Consider the following 25107-nt stretch of genomic DNA (forward strand, 5'->3'; position numbering starts at 1 on the left):
ACATACATTAACACTATTTTGAAATCTATTGGCACCTGGCAGAGCTTATTTAGATACGTGCCACAAGCACTCCTTGAATGTTAGCAAATCAGGGAGGTGGATGGCTTAAATTAAAAATAAATTCAGTGCTCCAAGCTAAGAGAACCACAGCTGTAAAATCTTTCATGATACAGTTTGCCAAATTCATATTTATTTTTTCATTTTTTAAGACCATAAAATCAGTTTAAAAAAAAAAGTCAAAGGGGCAGTTTTTGGTTTTGGAGCTGAGAATTGTATTTTTAAATATTTTTTTTTTTGTAAACAGTCAGAGTGAAGTTGCTGGATTACTTGTATCTGTTGCTGCTGCTGCTGCAAGGCTTGTTGTTGTTGCTGTTGTAAGGCAGAAGAGAGCTGGAGTCTCTGCTGAGGAAGGCTTTGCCCAGGTCTGTTCACGGCAGAGCCAAGCTGAGACAACACTAAGAAAGGAGAAGGGGAAAGCAAGCAGGTCAGAGAGGTCAGGTGGAGTTTGTCAGGGAAGGAAGACATAGGAACAGAGTGGAACAGAAAAGGGGGATCAAGAGAATTAGTTTCAGAGTCAAATTGGAAACAGTGCAGAATAAAGTACACACAATATACATACTCTGTTAGAAGGCAATTAGATTATGAAGTGCTTGTGAAGACACAAAGAGGTTTCTCGTACTGGATGTTAAATACACAGTTAAAGGAACATTCTTCAATGAAGTCTGGCATGGAAGTTCCCTGTATTTTCTTTTTGTATCCAGTGTGACTTATTTTTGTGTGGTATCAATTTACTACACTTAACTGCCAAAGCAGAAAAGTGCATGCTTTGAAAATCCAGTATTTCTTGTGTAATTCACGTGATGATAATAAATAGTAAATTGCTTTAACACAAGAGAGATTTAAGACCAAACTTCATTCGGTGTGAGTTTATCAACATACACAGTTAAGTACAAAAGGAGGCTCAGCAAGCACATACCTGTGGCTTGAGGTTGCATAAAATTCCCTACTCCAGTCAGGTTAATTACAGCAGCTTGTTGGGCAGATAATGCCTGATCTTGATTGGATGGACCTTGGTCAGACCCCTAGCAAAAATGAAAAGCTTGATCCTTATTACCAAACTTTGGTATCAATAAAAAAGTAAATAAAGCCAGTGTGAAGGAAAACTTCTGAAGTGCCATTTAAAAACATTTAATTCTACATCTTCTGGTGCATGTAGATACAGGCTGTAACGCAGTCAGTATTAGAAGTAGAACAAACAGATGTTGAATGCCCCAAAACAGCTGTTTTTGGCAGAGATGGTATCATACCCTAGACCAAGCAGAAGTCCCATGTAGTTGTCAACCTCTCTGCAGTCAGCAGAGACTACAGTTCATGGTTGTAATCTTCAAACAATTTCCTGTCCCACTCCCAACCCTGAAGTCTTTAGGCGATACCTGAAACCATCCACGTGCAAAGGCCATAATCGAAATGTGAGAAGTCTGAAACTTACATTCACATCTTCATATTGTGTTAATTTCATAAAAAATAAAACTCTGCTTTTAGAATTTTATTTTCAGAACAGAGTAGCTCTCACAGTGATCACTCAAATGGAACTGGTGGAGTCTTATCTACTGCCTCCTGAAGTCAAAGGGTACTGAACTTAAAATTGTGCATTGATTCATAAGGTGGGGAAATAAAGTATTACATATGTAATTCAAGCAAACTGCATGGCTTACCGATCAGGGGAAAAATAAAAAGCACTTGAGCTGGTGCACTTCCAAGAGTCGCAATGCTTCTTTAGAATAACCACATGAAACAATGCCACTAAGATCTAGGTAAACTCGACCAAAAGATTGCACATTAAGACAACATCATCATCTCGATGAAGATGACTAAGAAAGACTTACAAAGTCACAGAACCACCATTTGGGAAAAAACCCCAAGTATCAGACGAGAACGTATATATTCTGTTGGCAGCACAGAACATTGTTGGTCTTTTTCCACAAAGCATTTTGACTGCAGCACCGTGAACATATACGTTCTTGTCCTTCGTGAAAACGAAGGAATCCAGTATTCATAATAGCTCATTTAGCTACTGACCCTAGTCTTACTCTATAATGCGTGGTAAGAGAGAAGTTCCTTAGGGCAAGTAAGCCAATGCAGAGAGACTGATTTCCTCCAGAAGAACTTTCTGCCAAAAAAAAAGGACTAACCTTTTTGTAAATGCCTTTGACGTTCAATGTCTAGAAAATAAAATATGAACTTGCATGATTATTTTTTTTTAGTAATTCAAGGAGTAACTGACATTTGGATTCTGTGAACAAATCTGAGTTTCCCATTAAACTGTCCCACATTCCAGAACAAGGCCTAAGACACAGGAGACTATACACCATAAAAACACTTGAAAGAGGCACCTTGTTTATGAACAGTCAACAGTAGCACAAGCAAAATTTTGATAAACTGAATATCCAGTAGAGACTATTTGGTAAACGGAAGTCTTGCATGTCTGGGAAGACAAAAGACAAAGAACACAAAAGCAGAGCAGCTAGTTTTCCCAAACTGTGGCATTAGTGCTGGTACAGATTTTTAGGCACCAGTAGAACCAACCACTCAAAATTTGATGTGTTGAGAACAAGCAGATTGGTATCTATCAAGACTTCTTCAGTGACTGAAGCCTTTAACACTACTAACAAGCAGCAGTGTCTTAAAATTACAGCTTTAAAGCCAGTTGTTACTTTGTCTGGTGCAAAGAGAACAATTCTGTTGAACTACAGCAATGAGGACCACAAAACAGCTCACAGCAGTGTGAGTAAGTTTTAGCCACTCTGTAGTAACCCTGACTTTTTTGGCGTTTCACCTGATGTGTCTGCTAGTTACGATAAAGAGGACAACACTAAGCTGATTTTACACTACTCCTACAGCGGGCTGGCTCTCTTCATGTCACAGTTAGACAACGCCTAGGCAGTTGTTTTGCTACAGGTCCTCTATACACGATGTAAATAAGGGAGCGTAACCCAGCTCCAGTCATGGCAACAAAGCCACTGCAGTCTTTGCAGTTTGAGAAGGTTTCGGAGGAGGACTTTCCTCCCCCGCTGCTTCAGATTTGTTGGGTAAGGGCTCATTTACTTGTGGAGATGGGGTAGAGAGGAGAAACTGTTTCATCCATGCACCCCAGACTGAGGGCTGTTAGCACACACCTGTTCTCCCTGTTGCTGAGGGCTACTGGTTGTAGGCTGCTGGGATTGTTGCTGCGGAGAAAATTGTGACAGCTGCTGCTGTGGGTTAAAAATAAGTGAACCACCTGGAAGCTGTAGAAGATTAAAACCAAAAGGCATAGTTCAATCAAACTGCTAGGCTTCCCCACTGTCCTAGGATGAACATGACAATGATGTACTCCGTGGAGGTTTGGTTTAGGCTTTTAAAATCTTTTTAAATGGATCTGTTTACAATTGCTATTTGTGAAAAAGCCTTATCCTCAGAAAACAAACCTGCATTAAATTACAGCAAGTTATTTCCACAGGAACACACATTTTTATATTTCTAATTAAAATTATAGAGGCTGTACTGATACTGGAAATTTAAAGGCCTGTCTTCAAAAGCACTGTGTATTATTTTCACTTTCAGAATATTCCACTGAATTTTAATAGATGCTTCCAAATCAACAAGCTGCAAGCTCCGATGCAGAAAATGTGTAACAGTCTTGATTTCTCTCCCCTACCCCAGCTTTAACTGCATTGATTTCAGCCAAATTATTCTTGGCTTATACAACTGGCAAGGTAGGTTGAAAGGATGGACTTCAATGTGGAATCACAGAAATACAACCATTTAATTTTATAGTAGAGCTCTACTCTGGCATAACTGCCTCCTGTGCCTGTCCTTTTCCATGTTTCTGGAGTGTGTACAGCAGTGGGAAGAGGAAGTAGCAAAGCTGCAGATGATCTTTTACTGGTGTTAACTTTTTGAAGCCAGGTGCAAGATTTGTGGAACACTGAAGCTGGAATTCTGCACCTGTAATTTACAGCTGACTTCAAATCCAGGATCACGACCTAGTTCCACAAACACTCCCTGTTCTGCTTCTAAATGAAACACTGACATAATAAGCAATTTTTGCTCCTGTTTGTATATATCTTAGTGGAAAGAAAACATTTACAGACCTTCTAAACTCCCTGCATTACACAAAATTCTACCTCCACTACTGGAAGCTCTTTAAAGCTATTACTGCACCCACCTGTACATGTTGAGCTCACCTTTTAGGCATTACATGTGTAACCTCTGAGTGATTCTACTGTACTGTTTTGTATTTTTAAAGTAATCATAACTTCAGTTTAAAGAATGATTTGCAATAAAAGCCTAGGCAAATCCTGAAAACAGAAAACTGTATTTTAGGATTCATCTTTTGAATTCAAATGTCAGCATTTTCAGATTGTTACTGAGATCTAGCTGCTTTGTTGTGAGCTAGGAATATCATTTCTACCTGGTATCTTTATGGATATAGCTTCTTCTCTTATTCTAAGCATTTTAAATAAACAATTAAAATTTGCAGTAAATGGTTCGTCTTATCAACTGGCTTCAAAGATCTGTGGGGGGCAACGCAGTAAGCAGCACTAACATGTCTCTAAAGAAATAAAAGTTATCATTATTATTGTGTCCAAGTATATCAATTACCTGTAGAAGATTTAAGGGCCGAAGATTTGATGCATTTTTCAAACCAAAGGGGCTGCCTGTTAAAGAAAACATCTTTTTATTAGTAGGAAGTCTTTACTTAATTATATTTGTGTACTGCAATTAATACACCTTTCCACTGGGATTATTTCTAAACATTTGGAAGTCAGAAAACTGGCAAGTGTAAATTTTAAACTTAATACAATGCTGTATTTTCCATAATGTTGGTAAGTTCATAGTTACCCAGATTCAAAGCTAAAGAGAGTTAACTAAATAGAAATAAATCTGTACCACTACTAAATGCTGTACGCTGTAAACTATAACTTGTTAATGCATTTACACAAAGGTTAACGTGGAGAATATCATGGCAGTTATTCTTCAGTGATTCGTCTTCTGGCTTTAAAAAAATTTACTGTTTGTACAGTAAATCTAGAAATGTCCAAGGGCTCAATGAAGTAACAGGCTCTCAGCTTCTCAATCGTTAACAAAAAAAAAACCCATCCAAAATCTTAGCAACTGCCCACCCACTCAAGGGCTTCTGGCAAGACACATCTGCTTTCTTTGGCATTATTCCACATGGCACTCCTCAGAGCTGTGCTAAAAAACAGATGTACGTGTAGTAGTGAGCTATGAGGTGGGTATAGAGCAGATACAAACACTCCAGTAAAACAGCGGCTATTTCAGCTCACTACTCCCATCTGTTATGTGGGTGACAGCACAGCGTGTAAAAATCTGTGACACCGAACTGGTAAAGGTTGATAGTGCTTGAAAGGACAGAATTAGAATTAAAAGTGATCCTAGTGAATTGAAGACAGGGTCCGAAATTCAGTAACATTAAAAAAAAAAAAAAAAAAGACAAATGGACAAGTACAAAAATTGTGAGTAACTAGTTTTGTGTCTATACAGCAAGAAAGGACACGAGAAGTTACAGTAAGGCACAAACATATCCAAATTGTTCGTATCACAAACTACAGAACGCACAAAAGAACCTCTTCACGCAGTTTACATTTATAAAACTCACTGTCACAAGATGCCGTAGATTCCAAAAATATAAATGGGCTCAAAAACCAGTTAGGATAAATCCACAGACTAGAAGTCTAACACAGGATATTAAGCACCAAGATCCATGTGGATAGTCTTCAGCTGAGAAAGTCTCAAAGCTGTAGATTGCCAGAAGAGGTACAGTTGTATACAAGGGATGTTTCACTTCATGCTTTTGCCTCATCTTAAACTCTCTCCTAGGTATCCTCTAATGGCAACTGTCAGAGACAGAATATAAACTGGATGGATTTTTGGCCTAAACCAGTAAAGCCATTCTTACGTTAATGTAATGCTGTTGCAAAAAATACAGATAAAAAATAGGCAGACCTCATTTGAGGAAATGTTAACAGGAATGTTGTGAAAGAGATGAGATGCATTTATTCTGCTGTGCTCCACAGTGGTAAATCAGCCAAGCTCAGGCTTGTGTCCAGTTTTGGTTATCACATTTTAAGAAGGATGTAAGCAAATTGGACAGTCTAGAAGAGAGTGACAGGATTATGAAAGGTTTGAAAAATACGACCTATCAGAAAGAGAAGACAAATGTGGGACATGACAGCATGTTTGATACTTAGAAGGTAAAGAGAAAGGGTGAACGACTATTTTTCATGTCTGCAAGGAACAGGAGAAAAAAATAATTTCATTTGCAATTAAGGAGATGCATTATAACTGGAAAGAAACATTTTGTATGGATAACTAACTACTCTAAACAGCTACTGAGGAAGATGGGAATCTTCTTTAATGAACATATTTAAAGACAGCATAGATAAACACTGGTTCAGTATGGTTTAGACAGATTTGACTGTTTCAGTGTAAGGGATGGAAATCTTTAAGTCTCTCCTATCATTCTGATGCCATAATCATACATTAGGGTTTATTTTTTCTGAACATACAAAGAAAAAACCCTAAGAATTTAAATCCTGCTTTAATTAACATTGATGTATACAGATTTATATACTCATACTTGAAGGCAATAAGGAACTAATTGATTGTCTTAAAGTAGTACTGCTGACAATAAAACACCCCACACAATTAAAAAGTGAATCTTATTTCCAAGTGCAGTCATGCCTTTTTTCTGGCAGTCATCATTATCAAAGTTGCATTTGAATTTGGAGTTTCTCTCAAACTTCCTACTGAGCATATCAAACAATCTAGGTTTAGAGTATGTTTCCCCAGTCTAGTGCCTCAAAAATACATTTCAAATTATCTCAAACATAGCCTACACTCTGAATGCAAAAACACATACGTTGTCGCTGAGCTCCAGCCATCAAATACACAATTTATTCACACAGTGGCCACTTTTGTCCATTGTTCTCACAGTACGTTTTTACACTGTCCCTATCTGAAGGGTGGCTTTTCAACTCATTCACACTAACCTGCTTGAGAGGCAGACTGCATTGCAGCAGGCAGCGCACTTGGTACCAGACCTCCTGATGGTAAAATGCCACTCAAATTTATACCTGCAGGGGCTATGGCACCAGTGTTGCATCCCAACATAGGGTTTGAACCACTCATCAGTGTCTGTGCTCCACTGTAGAAGAGGAAAGACAACACATCAAACCCAAGTGGTACAAGTAAATCTGAGTAACTAAATTATGGATAAAGCATCAAGGCAACTTAGAAATTGTTATACCTAGGGCATAACAAATATGTAAATCCGCATTCTCAGCATATACAGGGTTTTTTCTTTGGTATAATCTATGGAAAACACAAGTGGTTCTTTTATTCTAGAAATACTGAAAGATCAACAGTTTTCAAAATGGTTGTACTATCATAACAAAGTTAAGGAACAGGTTTGTGTTTTCCTTTTGCACTATATAAAAGAAGATCTCCCTAATTAATCAACAGCGATCAACTGCTGAACACCTTGGATGAGCAACTCAAGTGTCTAATACTTGCATTGAAGCAAACTACATGTCTTACACTGACCATCTTATACTGACACAGGATTTCATTTAGTCTAAAAAGCAGTTCATGTTATAGCATACAAACTATTCTTAACAGCAGCATTGATTTTATTTTTTAAATCAAAAAATGAGTTTTAATGATCAAAGATGTTTAACCTCAATGTTTGATTAAATAGTTAGAAAACAGATTTGTTGTTTTCTTGTATTTTAGGTACAACCTTTCATTCATAGGCACCTTAATATAAAATCTTTCCATTTTTGAGCTGTCTGCATGATATGCCACCTCCTCTCTTAATAAAAAAACAGCTTTCACACTTACAGAACAAAACCTCAGAAACCACTTAAATTGAGGTTAAGGCTTATGGAAACTATATGCATCCAAAAAGCTAAAAGCAATGAAGGTCTGTCTTAACAGACTTTTTTAATATTCTGATAGTAGGTGTCTTATATTTGAGAGATACAAAGAGTTTCTAGAGGCTCTTCACTTTGTAATTACAAAGTGAATGATCTTTTTGTGCTGCAGATCCTGAAAAGTACCTATCCTAATGGATGCTGGACATTCCTGTACCACTCCCACCCCGCTACCCCAACCACCAACCCACCCAGGACAAATTAAGAAACCATCATAAGAAAAAAAACTTACCACACAGAGCCCACTACATTGATGAAGTTAAGTCCTGCAGGGTTTGCCATGACCTGGGTGGAGGTTGTTCCTGTAGTAATGGATGTTACCATGGTGGAAAGAGGAATGGTCATTACAGGCAGTGCCTGGCTCAGAGACATTTGCTGCTGAGCAAACGGGGTTAACAAAGTGGGCTGAGGGGTGAAGCCTGAATCTTGGGGAGTAGGGGTGGCGGAAGGGGTAATAGGAGTTGAGCTCTGAGCATCAGAAGGGTGTGGGGTCGATGAAGGGGTGTTGGTTGGAGTAGGAGTAGATGGTTTAGGAGTTCCAGACCCTGCTCATTGAGAAAAATAAAAAGTGCTAGTTTGTTACAAAAGGCCAGTCCTTTTTTGTATAATAAGGTTAATGGAATCTTATTTAGCACTGAAAATTTGTTCCAGTTTTTAGACTGCAAGTGTTAATTTCTACATGACGCGAGTGTTGCAGCACGCACTCATTGTTAAGGATGCAGTATAATCACACAGAAAACCCATTCTCCATGCTTAATTCCTTAAGTCATACACCAATTTGTATCCTCCACTAAGTCCTTCCATAATTTATCATACGTTAAGTCATAACTCCACTTGGAAATACTTAAAATAAAACCATTTCTTAGTGACCATTTATCCTAATCAATGTTTTTGTCCTAAAATGTTAAATGTACAGTCTATATGCACTACCTGCACAACAGCATCATGTTAAAAACATATCATGGAAAACAACAGATTCAACAAAGAACATACACTATTTCAATAATCACAGGGTTGATCTAAATTTCATCAGATATCACAATTTGGCAAATGTGAGTTTAGCTAAAATATTTTTTTAAAATATTTAAGAACCAGAGGATAATACTGCATCTTTAAAAGTTACTGTGTAATTCCTTCTACTTAGATGTAGCATGTATAGCTATATTTGTTGTGGATGCAGTAAGCACAGTTTATCAATAAAAAACAAAACCCCAAAAAGCTTGAGGTGGATTTTTGTTTTTTAGCTTTCATGTCCTGCAGAAAGAAAGGGAATACGTGTGAATGTCCAGCTGTTGTGACCAGAGCCTTAAAATAACAACTGTGTGCATCAGATTTACACAATTCATAGCACTAACATAAAACCAGAGAAAATGTTAGAAGAAAACTTCTCTAAGTTTTCTTTTTTTCTTTGTGCAAAACAAGAAGGCAGAAAAAGTTACACCTTTGGAGCTATCCAGATTTTAAATTATTTAATGCAAAAAGCATATTATAATACTGTGCAGGATACTGGAATGTGCAGTATACAATTATTCATAAAAAACCTGAAAAGCTTCAGCTATCATTTCTCTTTGTACAAATCTGTTCACAAAATGTCTCAAGACGCATACATATTTTAAAAAATGTTTATGATCTATAGCTATGATTACAATGATCCTGTCAGTGTTAACGAAAATACTTGAACTAGGATGTCACTTCTTATTGAAATTTGCATTTTAACACCTGACAATATGGTGCTATCGTCACCACCATCACCACCACACTTGCAATCAGCAATGATTTGTAAAACAGTGTAGGAGTGTTTTTAAAAAATCATCTTATCGTTTATTGTATCACCACCTTGGAACTGATCAGATTATATACATACATAGAGATACAACTGCACCAGCTCCTATAACATTTAAAAAACCAGATGCTTAAATTATGTAAAGGCAAACTGATCTAACATACTGTTTTTACACTAGAGGAAAAAAGATCTACACTTTGGAATTTTATCTCATCACATCATCTACCAGCCTTTCATAAATGAGATCATACTAATTGCATAAAATGTATTAAAACGTATACACAGAGGGTGCATACATATATACAGAAAAAACGAACACAGTTACAATAAACATAAAATACATACAGTGAACAAGAGACCTGCCTACAGCTGCACAACTTATACAATTTAGGGTACACTGTACACTTAAGTTTCATCATTCCACAGGTTAAGAAGTTTATCTCAGGAAGGATTTATGCAAAAGCCTAAGATTTAATGGAGAATTTAGGTCGTGACTCACTTTGTGAAGAGCTCGCAGGAGACATGGCAGCTGGAGAGAGCATGCTAACTTGATTAAGATCCATAGATTGTTTCCGAGAAAGACCAGGAGGCTTAGAAGGAGGAGGAGGAGTTGGGGATTTTAGATGGCCACTTGACTGTTGTGGACTAAAAATATTACCTGAAAAAGCATAATTAAAATATATTACTCTCCTGTGAGTACATGTTAACCTGAATATTTGTTTGGATACTGTTTTGTGAACAATATAATAAAAAATAAAAAAATATGTTCTTTTCACAGATAAAAAAACCAAAACAAAACAGTATCTTATTAAATCTTTACTAAAGGGATATCATGTCATTTTACAACAGGCAGAACACATAAAAAGGAGACACCAGAGTCGAACAATTACCTGAAGAGCTACTTCCTGAACTTGAAGGTAATTTGATGGGAGGAGGTCGGTGTTTTACACCTTTCCCCAATACTGAAGACTGAACAGAGCCTGATATACTTTCTGGCTGCTAGGAGGAAAGAGAAATTAAAACTACCAGAGCAATAATGCGAGCTTTCACATATTTGACAGAAAATTCAATTAATTTGCATTAGACTTCTCAAAACCATGACAACATTCCCCTCAAACATTTCAGATTATTTATTTTTAAAATGTAATTCATAACCAACTCTATTCGGATAAAATGCTTACCATCAAGAAGCAGCTCAATAGTGCTGGTAAAACATAAACCCAGCAAAAAAAATAAATTAAGGAGTTCCACTTTTCAGTTTGGACTTCCTTCTTAGTAATTTTCAGAAATGCAAGTGATAGATGCGCTTTAAATAAGAGGACAATTTGGTCCTACTTGAACAATCACATCATTTTATTCATTTACCACCTGTATATATTTGCCATTTCCATTGGATTTAGAAAACAGGATCAGATTTCCTGATTCTGGGAGTAGGAATTTAAAAACATGCAAGAAACCCCTGAATATGCAGAAATCAATACACACTTTCCTATTGACTTCAGTGAGATCAGAACTTCACTAATCTTTTTACAGGAAAGGTGCTTCGGTTTTGCTTGTTCTTTATAACCTACTCATCAGGTTTTTTGAACATAAATTAACCTTAGCTAATCAATTCCATACTTCTGAGTCACTCACAGCAGACTCTACATGCATAATTCCAATACTTGACAGGGTCAAAAGACTCAACAGTGAAACACTTTTACTGTTACAGAATCATTTAGGTTGGAAAAGACCTTTGAGATCCTGAATTCCAACCATTAACCCAAGACTGCCAAGTCCATCACTAAACCATGTCCCTAAGCACCACATCTATGTGTTTATTTTTAAACACCTTCAGGGATGGTGAGTCCACCACCTCCCCAGACAGCCTGTTCCAATGCTTGACAGTCCTTTTCAATGAAGAAATTTTTCCTAATATCCAATCTAAACTTCCCATGGCGCAACTCGAGGCCATTTTCTCTTTTCCTGTTGCAGATATCTGGGAGAAGAGACCGACCCCCACCTGCCCACACCCTCCTTCCAGGCAGCTGTAGAGAACAATAAGGTCCCCGCCCTGAGCCTTCTTTTCTCCAGATTAAACAGCCCCAGTTCCCTCAGCTGCTCCTCACCAGACTTGTGCTCCAGACCCTTCCCCAGCTCCGTTGCCCTTCCCTGGACACGCTCCAGCACCTCAGTGTCTTTCTTGTGGTGAGGGGCCCAACACTGACACCAGCATTTGAGGTGCAGCCTCACCAGTGCTGAGTACAGGGGGATGATCACCACCCTTTTCCTGCTGGCCACACTGTTCCTGACACAAGCCAGGATGCTGTTGGCCTTCTTGGCCACCTGGGCACACTGCTGGCTCATGTTCAGCCGGCTGTCAGCCAGCACCCCCAGGGCCTTTTCCATCGGGCAGCTTTCCAGCCACTCTTCACCAAGCAACACAGACTATGTATTTTTCAACCTATAATGCAGGTAATCCCACAAATGAAAGTTGTGTCTAAACACACACAGAGTCCACAAACTGTTAAATCTAGAAAATGAGGCTGTCTGTATAGTGAATGGAATATTTCAGTGCTGGAGTCTAAATTAGATGTGCATGTGCTCACAAATCCGAGCATTCAGTATTGTGCAGAATGAACCTTTTTAGAAAGCTTAGCTTTCATTGATTATTGGTAATAAGAGACACTCCCTCTACATGTTTCTAATTGCTTTCTTATAAAAAAGAATCTTTTGAGGAAAATTCAGAGGATTTTCTCTTGTACCATTAAAATCTGCTTTCTCCAATCTCAAAATAAATATTTAATGATCAAACCCCCATTCAAAAGGGGGGTTAGAACATTAAATACGGTAACCTGAGTAACCTTGGTCCAGCTTTTGCTGGGGTCTTGGACAGCCAGACAAGATGACTTACAGAAGTACCCTCCCATCCTAAGTTATTCTATGATTTTAATATACATACACACATAGATATATTTACACATACGCGCATGCATATGTCTGTATGCATATACACACACATACCGAAACATCCATATTCCTTTCTGCCTCTTCATGCTCTTCTGGCTGACACAAGGAACTACCTACCTCTTGCAGAGCAACACTGTTGCAGTTTAAAAGCAGGTATTTAGGGAAAGATGTAGCAAAGGAAATAGCCCTATCATAGAAAAATCATTTACTAGTTGGAGCCTAAAATCAGCTCACTGCTAGAGTACTGAATCTGACCAAGGAAGGCAGGAGCAAATAGAACACAAGGCTATGCCAACAGGCATGATAATTTGGGAATGCAGGAATTTCTGCTGGATGTGTGCATGCAGAATTTTAAAGTTTTTGGTGTTGGGTTGGGCTTTTTTTGAAAATTTTCCTCATCAAAGTAAAGAGAAAAACACTTTAATAATTTCTAAAGGTAAAGGAAAAAACTTCAGTACTACCTCTGCTTTCTATGTTTACTGACCTATTAAATAAAACTCAACATAGCTACATTTACTATACTGCTCTGCAAAAGGTTCATCGGCAAAAGGGAAAAATGCTACAACAAAACCTTGGAGCTAACTATATCATGCACTGAAAAAAAAAAGACATGGCTAAAGGACACAGTATTTTAACAGTGAAAACAAAAATGCTTTTTTCTAATTTTCCCAATATATTCACAGTAAATGATTATGACAATCAAGCATTTACAAATTAATTCAGAATGAAATTTTTAGGTTATTTTAAACATGAACAGCAACAATTGTTCTATTAATTCAATAATCAAGTGCAAATAAAAGAAATCTATGGCTCGATAAACTCACTTCCACTTCCTTCCCTGGCGAAAGATGACTAAGATTGACTGATCCACCTGAATTATGAAACATTTTCACAGGACATTTAGCTTCATTTTGTACTAACTCCTGATACTGGTTCACCACTCTGAAACAAACAATGAGGACAGAAGATGATCAACGACTTTGAACTTTTAAAGTAGATACCTATATGTAAACACACAATTGTATATGCTACATATATATAAAATAGGTATTACACGACTAAGTGTACATTATGTAAAGTGTACATTATATAAAATTTATATAATTTTATTATCTATAATAGAGATGCTAATATATAGAATATACCTATATATCTACATATCATTCTACTTTATGTTCCTGGGCTCTTTTCTTAGATTTACTCCGTTTTAACTTTTCTTCCAATCACTGTCTTTTTTTTTTCTAATGCAAAATACAGTTTAAGAAACATTCTGTTAGAGGATTATGCACAACAGTAGACAGAACAAGTTCCCTTCCCAAAAGCAATTGCAGTTCTTTGGGATAACAGTGAATGGGGATCCCATTCCTTTCACAGGCATCCAGATTATTTCATAGTGCCCTGTCTTCCGCTTATGCTCCCGGTGGGACAGTCAACCCCCCTTCAACTTGAGATCTATGTCAGATAAGGACTCTGAGAACAAGAAATGAACCAAGAGGTCCACACTGAATGTACACCCAAGAACCAGTTATCATAGCAAAAGTGATCCCTTCTTTGAGCACCAGGACAGCCAGGTCTTATTCTATGAGGCCAATGAGCACTGAAGTATCCAGGAATTTAAAGCATCATAACGTCGGGCAAACAATTTTAAAATACTGTTCTACCAAATCACAGACTACATCTCTACTGATCTGAGAGAACTAAGTTGAGGGAATACAATTTCACAAACCTGAGTTAAATATACAAAGTGACCCTGCAGACTCAAAAATCAAGCTGAAGACCTGTTGTCACTTACACTCTGGCAGACTAAACCTCAAAGAAAAACTGCTGGAATATTCTCGTTAGCTTACACCTAAATGCGATGAACTACTCTTCATTTTGGCATAGCACTGTTTCAATATGCTGTTACATGACTAATGCAGATATAAGCAAGAGCCCTGAGATACAGGGCGGAGGAAGAGGTGCAAATATACTTTCTTCAGCAATGAGATTTTAGACTGCCCTAAAATTAGAGTGGAATCTGAGTAATAAAATGCCACGTACTCAAAAAGGTGGTCCTGCCCTCCTTCCTCCTCTACCATTTTTTCTTGTCCTAGTCCCTGAAAACCAACTGCTTATTCTGACAGAAAGATCTGTGCAACCCAGTGACAAACGTGATCAGGATATCAATCCCAGTTAGAACTAGACCCCTGTATTGCTGTGGGGTTTTTTTAGTTTTCAGCCAAGCAACCCCCCAAAATTCAGCTTATACAAACAGCACAAGTCTCTATCATGACAAAGGAGGCAGGAGAGAATACAAGCTAAGAGTTCCCTGACCAAGATTATCTATTAAAGAACATTATTATTGATTTTTAACCAAACCAAGCACTCTCCTGCCAGGCACAGAAGAATGGTGGTGGGTTAAGAGCTATGGCATTCCCATCACCTCAAGGTGTCCTATGAAGGTGCAAAACCACAAGTGACTTTGACAGGTTGCTTTTTAAAGGTTCTGTGCTCACTTGCACAAAGAAACACAGGTATCTAATGTGATGCACACTAACAAATATTTGAAGAAGTACTTATTTTGCTGCCTCAGTTTCCCCAGAATTGCTACTCCTATCATTCTACAACTACAATATACTGGAAAACTGTTTTGCTACTTGCTTCTCTTAGAAAGCTGAATCAAGTAATGCACAACACACCAAAAATAAGTTGTATACATCTTAAGTCCTAAATTACACTTAAAGTTCAAATGGACATTTTCCATAATTGCTAATTTACCATAAAAAATATCAAGATGAAATCACTTCTAAATGCTTTCAGAATTTTATTGTTACCTATGCAATCAAGAATAATTGTACAAATAACTGTAACGATATGCTTGAAATCCAGGTAGTGGGACAAGCTGTATTCACATAATTGCTGTCCTCTGTTCTTCCTTGCTTGTTAAATATAGAAACCGCAGACTGTATCCTCATTTTTGTTATGATTAATGCCTCTTATTTTCTTCCTCTGTTCTGCTTCTGTTTCCATAGCCATAACATTAACAGTCATACTAGCTAGAAGGAACAAAATTCTGGCATCAAGTCAAATGGTTGTACATATTATATTAATTTACCTTTCAGCATCTGTCTTCGAACCAATAAGGAACCTGAAATGTAAAATGTGTAATAGGTTTTCAGTCATGAACTGGACTAAAAGGACATGTTTTTCTAATTACAAAACTTCAAATGAATGTCAGTGCTGCTCTTTCTTCATACCTGCTGAAAATACAAGAGATAGCCTATCCACTTAATGGACTGGGTATTATTAGCCTATCCTCTTAATAGACTGGGTATTATATAGTACTTGAAACACAAACTTGGCTTCATAACTATACATACAATATACCTACATCGTCTAATATGGTCTCCTTTGACAGTAAATTACCTACAAAGCAAAAGGCAGAATATGGATTTTGTATTTTATACTTTCAAAAAAATTGAAGTAACTGCTACAGAATTGCTACTTTACAAAGTACAAGGGAAAAGTTATGTATAAATCAACATACCGATATGCTCCCATTGAAATAAACCTAAGAGTCCTGGGGTTATGTCACAAACAGCCCTACCTTTAATATTTTAATAAAAATTTAGTTTTCACTGTTTGATTTCACCTACGCAAATTCTTACTCCTCATGATTTTACAAAATTCCTAAATAAGCATTTCTCTTCTGCTTGCGGCTTGCAAACTTACTACAGTGGGTTGGGGTTTTTTCTATGTAAACACTACAGACCTTTTCTGTTTCTCTAGCTCAAAAAAAGGTCATTATTTTACAGCAGAACAACAAAAATGTCTTCTGCACCTTTCACTTCATATGACAAATTTTTCTAATGAGGAGGTATCCAAATTTTGGTGAACCTCAACTGGTAATGTCTGAAACATAATGGACTAGAGCAATGATTTCCAAAAAAACCCAGGTATCTAACATGTATAAACTCTTTTAATTCTCAGCCTTAGACAACTGTAAGCTAGCACTGCTGTTCTAGGAAGATCAGATCAGTATGAAGCACGTGTGCTGGTTTTGGTTGGGACAGAGTAAATTTTCTCCATAGTAGCTGGTAGGGGGCTATGTTTAGGATTTGAGCCGGAAACAGTGTTGGTAACACAGGGATGTTTTCCTTACTGCCAAGCAGTGCTTATAGAGTCAAGGTCTTTTCTGCCTCTCACCCCACCCCATCAGCGAGTGGACTGGGGGTGCACAAGAAGCTGGGAGGGGACACAGCCAGGACAGCTGGCCTCAGCTGACCACAGGGATATTCCATACCATATGGCATCATGCTCAGCATATAAAGCTGGGGGAAGAAGGAAGGGTAGGACATTCAGAGTTACAATGTTTGTCTTCCCAAGTAACATGCATGATGGAGCCCGGCTTTCCTGGAGATGGCTGAACACCTGCCAGCCTGCCCACGGGGAGTGGTGAATGAATTCCTTGTTTTGCGTTGCTTGTGTGTGTGGCTTCTGCTTATACTTATTAAACTGTCAACTCATTTGTTTTTAATAATCCATTTATCTCAACCCATGAGTTTTCTCACTTTTATCCTTCTGATTCTCTTCCGCATTCTGACATGGGAGTGAGTAAGCACCTGTGTGGTGGTTTAATCCCAGCTGCCATTTAAGCCCAACAGTATGGAAACAAACAGTAAATAGCTCAGTCTAGGGATAAAACACCCCGAGTATTAAGAAGATTTTAATAGAAAAGAAGGATTACATACTAGACAAAAATAACTTTTATTAACAGAACTAAGAGGTTTGCTCAGGCTCACTGCTCCTTGCCTTAATGAAATGTACAGGGTCTACTGTGCTGCACGGGTTCCTCCACACAAAGTACACGGTGCACACAACAAAAAGAGCCAAGAATACAGAATCTTTGTAGAACCACAGCCAACAACAGCAGATGCAAACCAATTCAAAATGAGGAAGATTCTTAGGTAGGAGCGCATGTTTTTCTTCATCTTTTATTTAACCTAAATTTCTATACCTAAGGGTAAACATAATATAATCAAGTGTTATGTTTTCACTGCATCAGGCAAATTTTGACAATTAAAATTATGAGTAATACTGAAAAAGAGTGCTAAAAATGTCTTGCAGTGTCTCCACAATGAGTGGGTTGGAGTGTTTCTGGGTTTGTGGTTTTTTTTGCTTTATAATATAACTTTCATGTAAAAGAAAGTGCAGATTTAACATAAAAGTACATGTATGATATGATGGTTGCCTGAACTCATTGTTTTGTGGTTTTTAAAAATTTTTAGGTCCATTAACTTAATTTTTTTAAAAAAACCTTAAATCAGATTTCTAGCTCTGGAGTGACTGAAAATGATAAGTAATGTTTGTTTTCCTTTGCCTATCAGATCACAGCATAGTTTAAAAAAATCATGTAACTTACTGTGATGGAGTTAATAGGTTGTCATTTTCCTCATCACCTTTGAGTGTCTGAATTTTACCATAGTATAAGGGATTGCCAAGAGACTGAAAAATGGTCAGTTTTGTTTTTTGAAGCTGATTACCAACTTCACATTCAAACACATAATCATCTTTTATTTCCTAAGAAGACAGAAGAAATTAAACAAGTCTTAAACAAGTGATAACAGAAACAGCTAGTAAAATATGACAGTTTACACAACGCAGTAAGAAACACTCCTACAAGAAAGGTCAGTAACACTTTGTAAGAAGGGGTGCATTATCTAAAATGAAGGTGATATGAGAAGTTATCTAAAGGGATGAGAGGATATAAAAATTTTATCGTGTCTTAAAACCAGAAAAATATTGCAAACCTAAACAATGTTAGATATGGAAAGGCAGACTGGGTAAACATATGGGGAAACAGTTTTTATGAATTATGACAATGCTAACGAACGTTCCGAGTAAAATGTTGGAAATTAAGATTAAATTTTATGAGAAAGTATTACTTCTTGGCAATATGAAACAAAGACATCATAATAATTGCATTGCTGTTAAATAAAAGATTGTATCTTGCCTCCAAAATTAAAAAGAATTGATGAATTTATTTACTGCTAATTATATTAAAAGACTACTTATCAAATCACATATTTTGTGCCAGAAATCTTAAGGTTCAACTTAAACATTGCAGAAAGAGCTTTTCATAAGAGGTATTAAATATTTCTTAATCCCTTTTCAAATTTAGCATTTTGATTTTAACAGCTCTTCTCCTTCAGTCTTTGAGCATCTGAGTAAAGAAAGCAATTTTCTGAGTGGAGTACTACTCCCTCTAAATTTTTATGCTTTCCTCACTAAACAGCAACACCACATGTTGCTTGGGAGATTAAAGTTGCTTTTCCTTGTATTTCTGGAAAACCTGAGGAAACTACAGAACTCATCACATGCACGCTGCACTGTATGAAGTCACAAGTATCTGTGGTAATCTCTCTGTGTCTATATAACACGTGGAAGATTAATTAAATTGTGGAGGGAAAATCATATTCCCACATCACTTTGATTTTGTTGAAATAAGAGGCATTTAAACTAAACAGAGAAGCTTGGCCAAAGTTCTCAACTACTTACATGGGCTGGCCAGACAGTTGGTTGTGAATCATCAGGCTTGATAGACTTCTCTACTTTGGCATATTTTTCCACCTTAAAGAAAATCAAGATATCAGAAAAGAACGAACAACAGTCATATTGGGCCAGAATCAAAGTCACTCTAGCAGAGCTTCTTTTTTTTTAGGAGTGGCTAAAATGATAGCCTTTAAAAGTGAGCGCAAGAAACAAATAAGGATAGTTTGATACATTGTACAGCATCCTCTGCATTACGCATTCAGACAAGGCAAACTGGAGAACCTTCAGAACTTTACATTTATTCTGTTACATTGTATTTGCTATGTTAAACTTAATGAAAATGCGAAATATGGCTTAAGAGTACAGATTGAAATCCTTGTGAAATTTCTCCACGTTGCAGACAAAAACAGTAACTCCTAAAGACTAACTACATCAGGTAGAACAGTATTGAAGTGCCAAGAGAGAGGAGGTTTGTACAAGCTTACAGCATCACTTCATGTGTAATGTGCACTCCTGCCAGCCCTATAAAGTCCAAAGCTACAATCTTGTCTGGTCTACTGGGTTCCTTCTGTATGCTAGTAGTATGTGTCTTGGCAGTGCCAGAAACCCAAGAATGTAAATGTCCCTGAGAGAAGAATGCACAGAATGATCATAAGAATTCGCAACTAGAATTCTCTGAATTAAAAAAATAATAAAGCTATTGGAAATATTATTTCCCATCATCTCATAATACCTCAAAAAAGAGCAACCAAGCTGAGAACTAATTTTTAAATAATTTCCTCACCTCATTTCTTTTTCTATTTTTTTGTATTATCAGACAACTTCAAACAGATATGTGCTTATTGAACCCACAGTTGAATACTGAAGGTCTGTTTGCACTGTTTATCTCATCCAAACTAACATGTTACAATGGCAATGTATTCCGATGTGGTTTATTTTAAAGGTCATTCTTTGATACTGGATACTCTTCAGTCACTTCTTCATACAACCCAACATTCAATACAATTGCTAATAAATATTAACGGTAATAATTGGACCTACATCCACTTCAGAAGGTGCAGTCAAGTAGCAAGGGTTCTGTTTCCACATGTCTACGCACTGGAAGATGAAAAAACAGTATTAATATATTAATTTTTTTAAATAAATAGAAGTATTCCCATCTATGTCTCAGAAGACTTACATTTCCAGCTTTAGAAATTTTGAGGTCATACTGCTGGGCTCCTTTCCTCTCCTTTCTTTTCTGTAAGTAGTCAAGTAGTCTAAGCTGAGGTGGAGTTGAATAGTGAGCTACGTCCTGCTGTCTGTTCAGAGATGACCTTGAGTACCTTTTGAAGCACCTATGGTAAAACAACAGAAAAGCTTGTAAAACCATCAAAATGAAATTTCCCACTACCTGTCCACAAAAACAAAAATATGCAGGGAAATGCTACTTATATTGAGATTAAGAGACAGGGTTTGCAATATTAATTTAAAATTGCTATTCTGGATTACACAGTACAACTAGAAGTCTTGATTTTGTATTTTTTTAAAAATACTAGTACTCTGTCCATGCATTTTGTCACTAAGAACGGGGTTAGTTTTGAAATGCATAACTGTCAAAATGACTAACTGAAAAATTGCCAAGCTTAAAATATTTGTATATTATGATAGATTTCAGTTCTGTCAAAAGATCTGTGTATTGCTTATGTAACTATAAAGTTATAAATACAGTAGAAACACATTCCTTGTCTCATGCCAAAACCATTGGTACATTAATGTTGTTCTGGACATTCATTTAATACTTTTGTCTGTTTTTCTAGTAGGATGTTTGTTGACCACAAAGCTCTAATTTTAAGGACAGCTTGATCAATCTCACTATTTATACTTTTTTTTTTTTAGACACTACCACTGGTTGTACATTAGCATAGTATTTCAATGCAAATCTAGTTTTATATACTTCAGTAATTCTGAAAGACTATTAGTACAGAGTGAATGCTACTCTTAGTAGAACAAAAACGAAGCATTTCAAGCTTTTGTTGAAAAAAGTGAACAATCATGCACAAAAGTAAATTTAATGTATTGCATTCCACATCACTTAAGTTTCCTAAGACTCTAATATGCCTACGCTTCTGTTTAGCCTGAACATCAAGCATATAAATAATTCCCTTGATTTCCTCATTCAGGGATAAACTTAAGACGCAGCTTTTAACAAATCAGACACCAACATATAATATATCCATTTATATATTCTACATTACTGAGCTATCACCTGACTCAACTTACATCTGAATTACGCAAAAAAAGTACAAAATCAAAACCACAATATAACATATTATGTTAAGAAAGTAATATATATGCACATTCTTTTGTTATACAAAACCAAGCACATTACAGCATCTACTGTTAATTGAGACGGTACAATATTGCGTACTTAAACCCTACCGTTTCATGGGGCGAGTATTCATCTTCTGCTTGTTGTACAGGAGTCTGTTTGTAGTACAGGTCACTGCTATTGAAGGATCAAGACACAAAGGCTCTGCTGTAGCCAAAATAAGTTGGCTCTCAAGTAGGAGTTTGTCCTCCTGTAATACACGCAGCTATTAATGAACGTGAAAATATGAAGACTTTTACACTAATTAAGTGGACTATACCTATGCATATGTGCACACCATCTTAAAGAAAACTGAAAAAACTGTGCGGATAGTCAACAACAGAAAATATTCAACAGTTAAGTATGACTAACCATTATTATGAGTTACAGAGCATTGGGTGGGATTTCCAAAAGGAAAAGAAATCCTTCTGAAAAGAAGGGGGTATGTTCTGTTGGGGTTTTTTTTGTGTGTTTTCTTTCTTTCTTTGTTTTAAACACCATACTAGTGGCAATGAAAACCATTTTGTCAGTGATGTATATTGATGGACTGGGAATCACTGCCATAAAGATGATCTGGGACATTAGATTACAATTTGAAATGGATTTGAGCATGACTGTGGCTCTGAAATACAGATGAACACACTGAGTACACCACACTATTCAGCATTTAATTATAACTGTACAGCCATAGTTACTTAGGATTCTCTTTACTGTAACAGTATCAACAACAAAATAACACTAGAGCAGCAATTGTGTCATTAGACTTGAACTATCATTCTGGGACTGTATTTTGATCATGAATGAAGTAAGGTAAATTAGTCTGAGTAACTACAATACCGCCATTCTGCATTACCAAAAGTTAAGGTCTGATTCTATAAAACTTTTAGCAAATCCTATTGTCTTCTACAGCATCCTGTGGGAAGATGGTATTAATTTGACAGGTCTCTGGAGTGTGTACAATGCACCAATATGCACATCACTGACAGTTTGAATTAAAAATAAATTAATCATTCTACCAGATTTTATTAAACAAATAATGTAAATGGGTTTTATTTTATTGTGTATTTACTACCTCATGGTAAAGTTTTAAAATAACTGCTAACTCACCTGTGTCCATTTGTGGTTGTCACTCGTTATAGAATGCACATCACAAATTAAAGTCTGAGGAAGAAGACACAATGGTAATTTAGCTTTCAACCAAATAATAAAATTTCTTAACACATGTTCAGGAGTAGTTCATATCCAGTCTAGGAACTACTGTAACACTGAAGAATGACTTGGAACACTTCTTACCTGCATTGTAGGACGCAAAAGAATGTGCTTGCTTTGGTATGTTGGAGACTTCATGTTACCAGACTGCCTATAGTCACGTATTTCTGCTATGACACATCCACAATGAAAAATATTAACCTAGTTGAAACAAAAAAACAATTTGTAAACAAATATTTACCAAGCTGCCTCCGTCCCTGCCTCCAAAAAGACATTTGTTATGTATCATATAAAATTCACTGATACTATGAATAAATGACTGATTTTGTCAAACCAGTGGTCTTTACTACATACCTAGACTTGCCTAAAATACAAGATTCAAATGTAGTGGGTTTTAATAAGTCAGCAATGTAGTTTTAAGAAATTCCTAGGCCAAATATTTCATAATGAGAAAGGAACAAAGGACACCTTGCTAGAGCAGAGTTGAAGATTTTTGGCAGCCTTAACCATAGCAATCTCTCTTCTATCCCTTTCTTCCCAATATATTTTTTTTCCTATATATCGACAGAATATTTATTTGGGGCATTAAATACTACAGTTCCAGATGCACAAGTGTTTTACATCTTGTGGTTGGAATCACTCATGTGAAGTATTAAAAAAAAAAAAATATAAAAAATCAAGGTCTATCTGGGTACAAAATATAAATTCTTTTTGAAAACAAAACTTCCAAACCTGAGATTTTTCTAAAAGGTCAACCAAAATAGGTGGTAGCTCCTCTGCATCCAAATATTCAAGCAGCTCTCCTTCCTCATAAGGCAGCCGAATGGTCTCAGAATCTGCATTTAAACAAAACATATCGCTTTTCTTTTGCCCTTCACGTTCAAACTTTTAACAATGTGAAATCAAAAACAAGCTTGCCATAGGAAAAAAACAGGGCCAGTGGAAACCTACTCAAATCAGCAATTTTTTTTCACAGTATTAATTTTTATATCCATTTCTGTTCCTAGAGCTTGAGATTTTGCTCTTACTGTCCCAAAAGGCAACATGCTTTAATAGCTCAATGGGACAAAATGTTTGCTTCCAGCTGATATCCTGTATGCTCTTATAGCACACCACTGTACCAGTGGCATGAAGACAAAACCAAACTGAAACACAGATGCCTTTAGTCAGACCTAGATTTAGGAAGCAGTGAAAGAAACAATTTGACAGAACCTGAAACAAGACACACGCAGATAAGCAACTTGGGAAGCTAAGGGGAAATAAGAGAACGGAAGGCTATTAAAAAGACCTTGTATCTACTCATTTATGCTGCACCAGTAGAGACTGTTTCCAAGCACCTCACAGCTTTATGTAAATTTTTTGTTCAAATATAGTTTTGGGTTTTTCACAAGGAATTGTTAGAAGTGAAACAGTTAAATATAAGCAACATTTTAACATAGAGCGTTCTGAGTATTTTTTAGAAATAAAGAGCAAAAATATTACCTGAACCATTTTTTCCCCTGAGCATAAGCGAATAACCCTCATTTCCCGGATAGAGGTTCACTACCAGACATGACAATGTCTCCTGCATAACCAGCTTCTCAAGTAAATTCACATTTCGCTTCAGCTTCTGCTTTAAAAGTAAACATTGCTCATGAACATAATACTATCAATTAATTAGTAAAAATAAAAACAATTTCTAGAAATCAGTATTATTTAGATTAATATTGAAGTAGGTATCTGAACAAGCCCAGTTAAATTTAATTGGACTGCATTTCAGCAGATACGTACATTATGTATTACTATCCATACTTAGATACAGACTTTTTTTAAAAAATCCCACTCATTTAAATGAAAACAAACCTTGAATTATAAGTCCACAGACACCAGAGTTAATAAGAATGACCCTATGCTATAGCATTAGAAATGAAACTACTGCACTGTAGATTTACATGAACATAATTTATACTATAATTTATACATTGTTTGATAACAACAATAAAAATATTTAGTTCTCTCAAATATTCCTAACAGAAGCAGATATTTCTTTCCAGAATTAAAATATTGAATTACAGCATTTGGAAGCTTTCAGCAAATACAGACAAGGCAATGTAATTAAGAAATCTGATCCAGCAGCTGCACAGACTATTCCCTTAATTGTAAAGATGATCTTCTCCATATATAACAGATTTTTATTACTAATTAGTATGTTTCAAAGACCCCCATATACGTCCCACAAATTTAAACATTTTAAAAAAACCCTTAGACCTTAAAACAATGAAGTCTAGAGCTCAGATAATTTTACAACT

The 25107-nt window shown here is 36.5% G+C and overlaps 1 protein-coding gene across 12 annotated transcripts in view; it reads right to left on the reverse strand.

The window, feature by feature from the left end:
- The window catches only part of SUPT20H (SPT20 homolog, SAGA complex component), a 37394-nt gene that overhangs the window by 1032 nt on the left and 11255 nt on the right, over positions 1-25107 (reverse strand). For 4 of the 12 annotated variants that reach the window (XM_080376133.1, XM_080376125.1, XM_080376129.1 and 1 more), the window contains exons 6-23: positions 24302-24431; positions 23552-23655; positions 22904-23020; positions 22718-22771; positions 21682-21821; positions 20441-20597; positions 20302-20358; positions 19267-19338; positions 18131-18288; positions 15824-15856; positions 13554-13671; positions 10671-10779; positions 10280-10438; positions 8230-8542; positions 7056-7210; positions 4645-4700; positions 2193-2222; positions 977-1082 (exon numbers count right to left, since the gene is read on the reverse strand). In XM_080376133.1, the coding sequence (XP_080232259.1) occupies positions 977-1082; positions 2193-2222; positions 4645-4700; positions 7056-7210; positions 8230-8542; positions 10280-10438; positions 10671-10779; positions 13554-13671; positions 15824-15856; positions 18131-18288; positions 19267-19338; positions 20302-20358; positions 20441-20597; positions 21682-21821; positions 22718-22771; positions 22904-23020; positions 23552-23655; positions 24302-24431 (2068 nt within the window). The remainder of the gene's footprint in view (positions 1-976; positions 1083-2192; positions 2223-4644; positions 4701-7055; positions 7211-8229; positions 8543-10279; positions 10439-10670; positions 10780-13553; positions 13672-15823; positions 15857-18130; positions 18289-19266; positions 19339-20301; positions 20359-20440; positions 20598-21681; positions 21822-22717; positions 22772-22903; positions 23021-23551; positions 23656-24301; positions 24432-25107) is intronic. The other 8 variants (XM_080376135.1, XM_080376134.1, XM_080376127.1 and 5 more) reach the window with 7 other exon arrangements.

This window comes from Falco punctatus (genome assembly GCF_963210335.1).
Source record: "Falco punctatus genome assembly, chromosome: 2".
Classification (NCBI taxonomy): Eukaryota; Metazoa; Chordata; class Aves; order Falconiformes; family Falconidae; genus Falco; species Falco punctatus.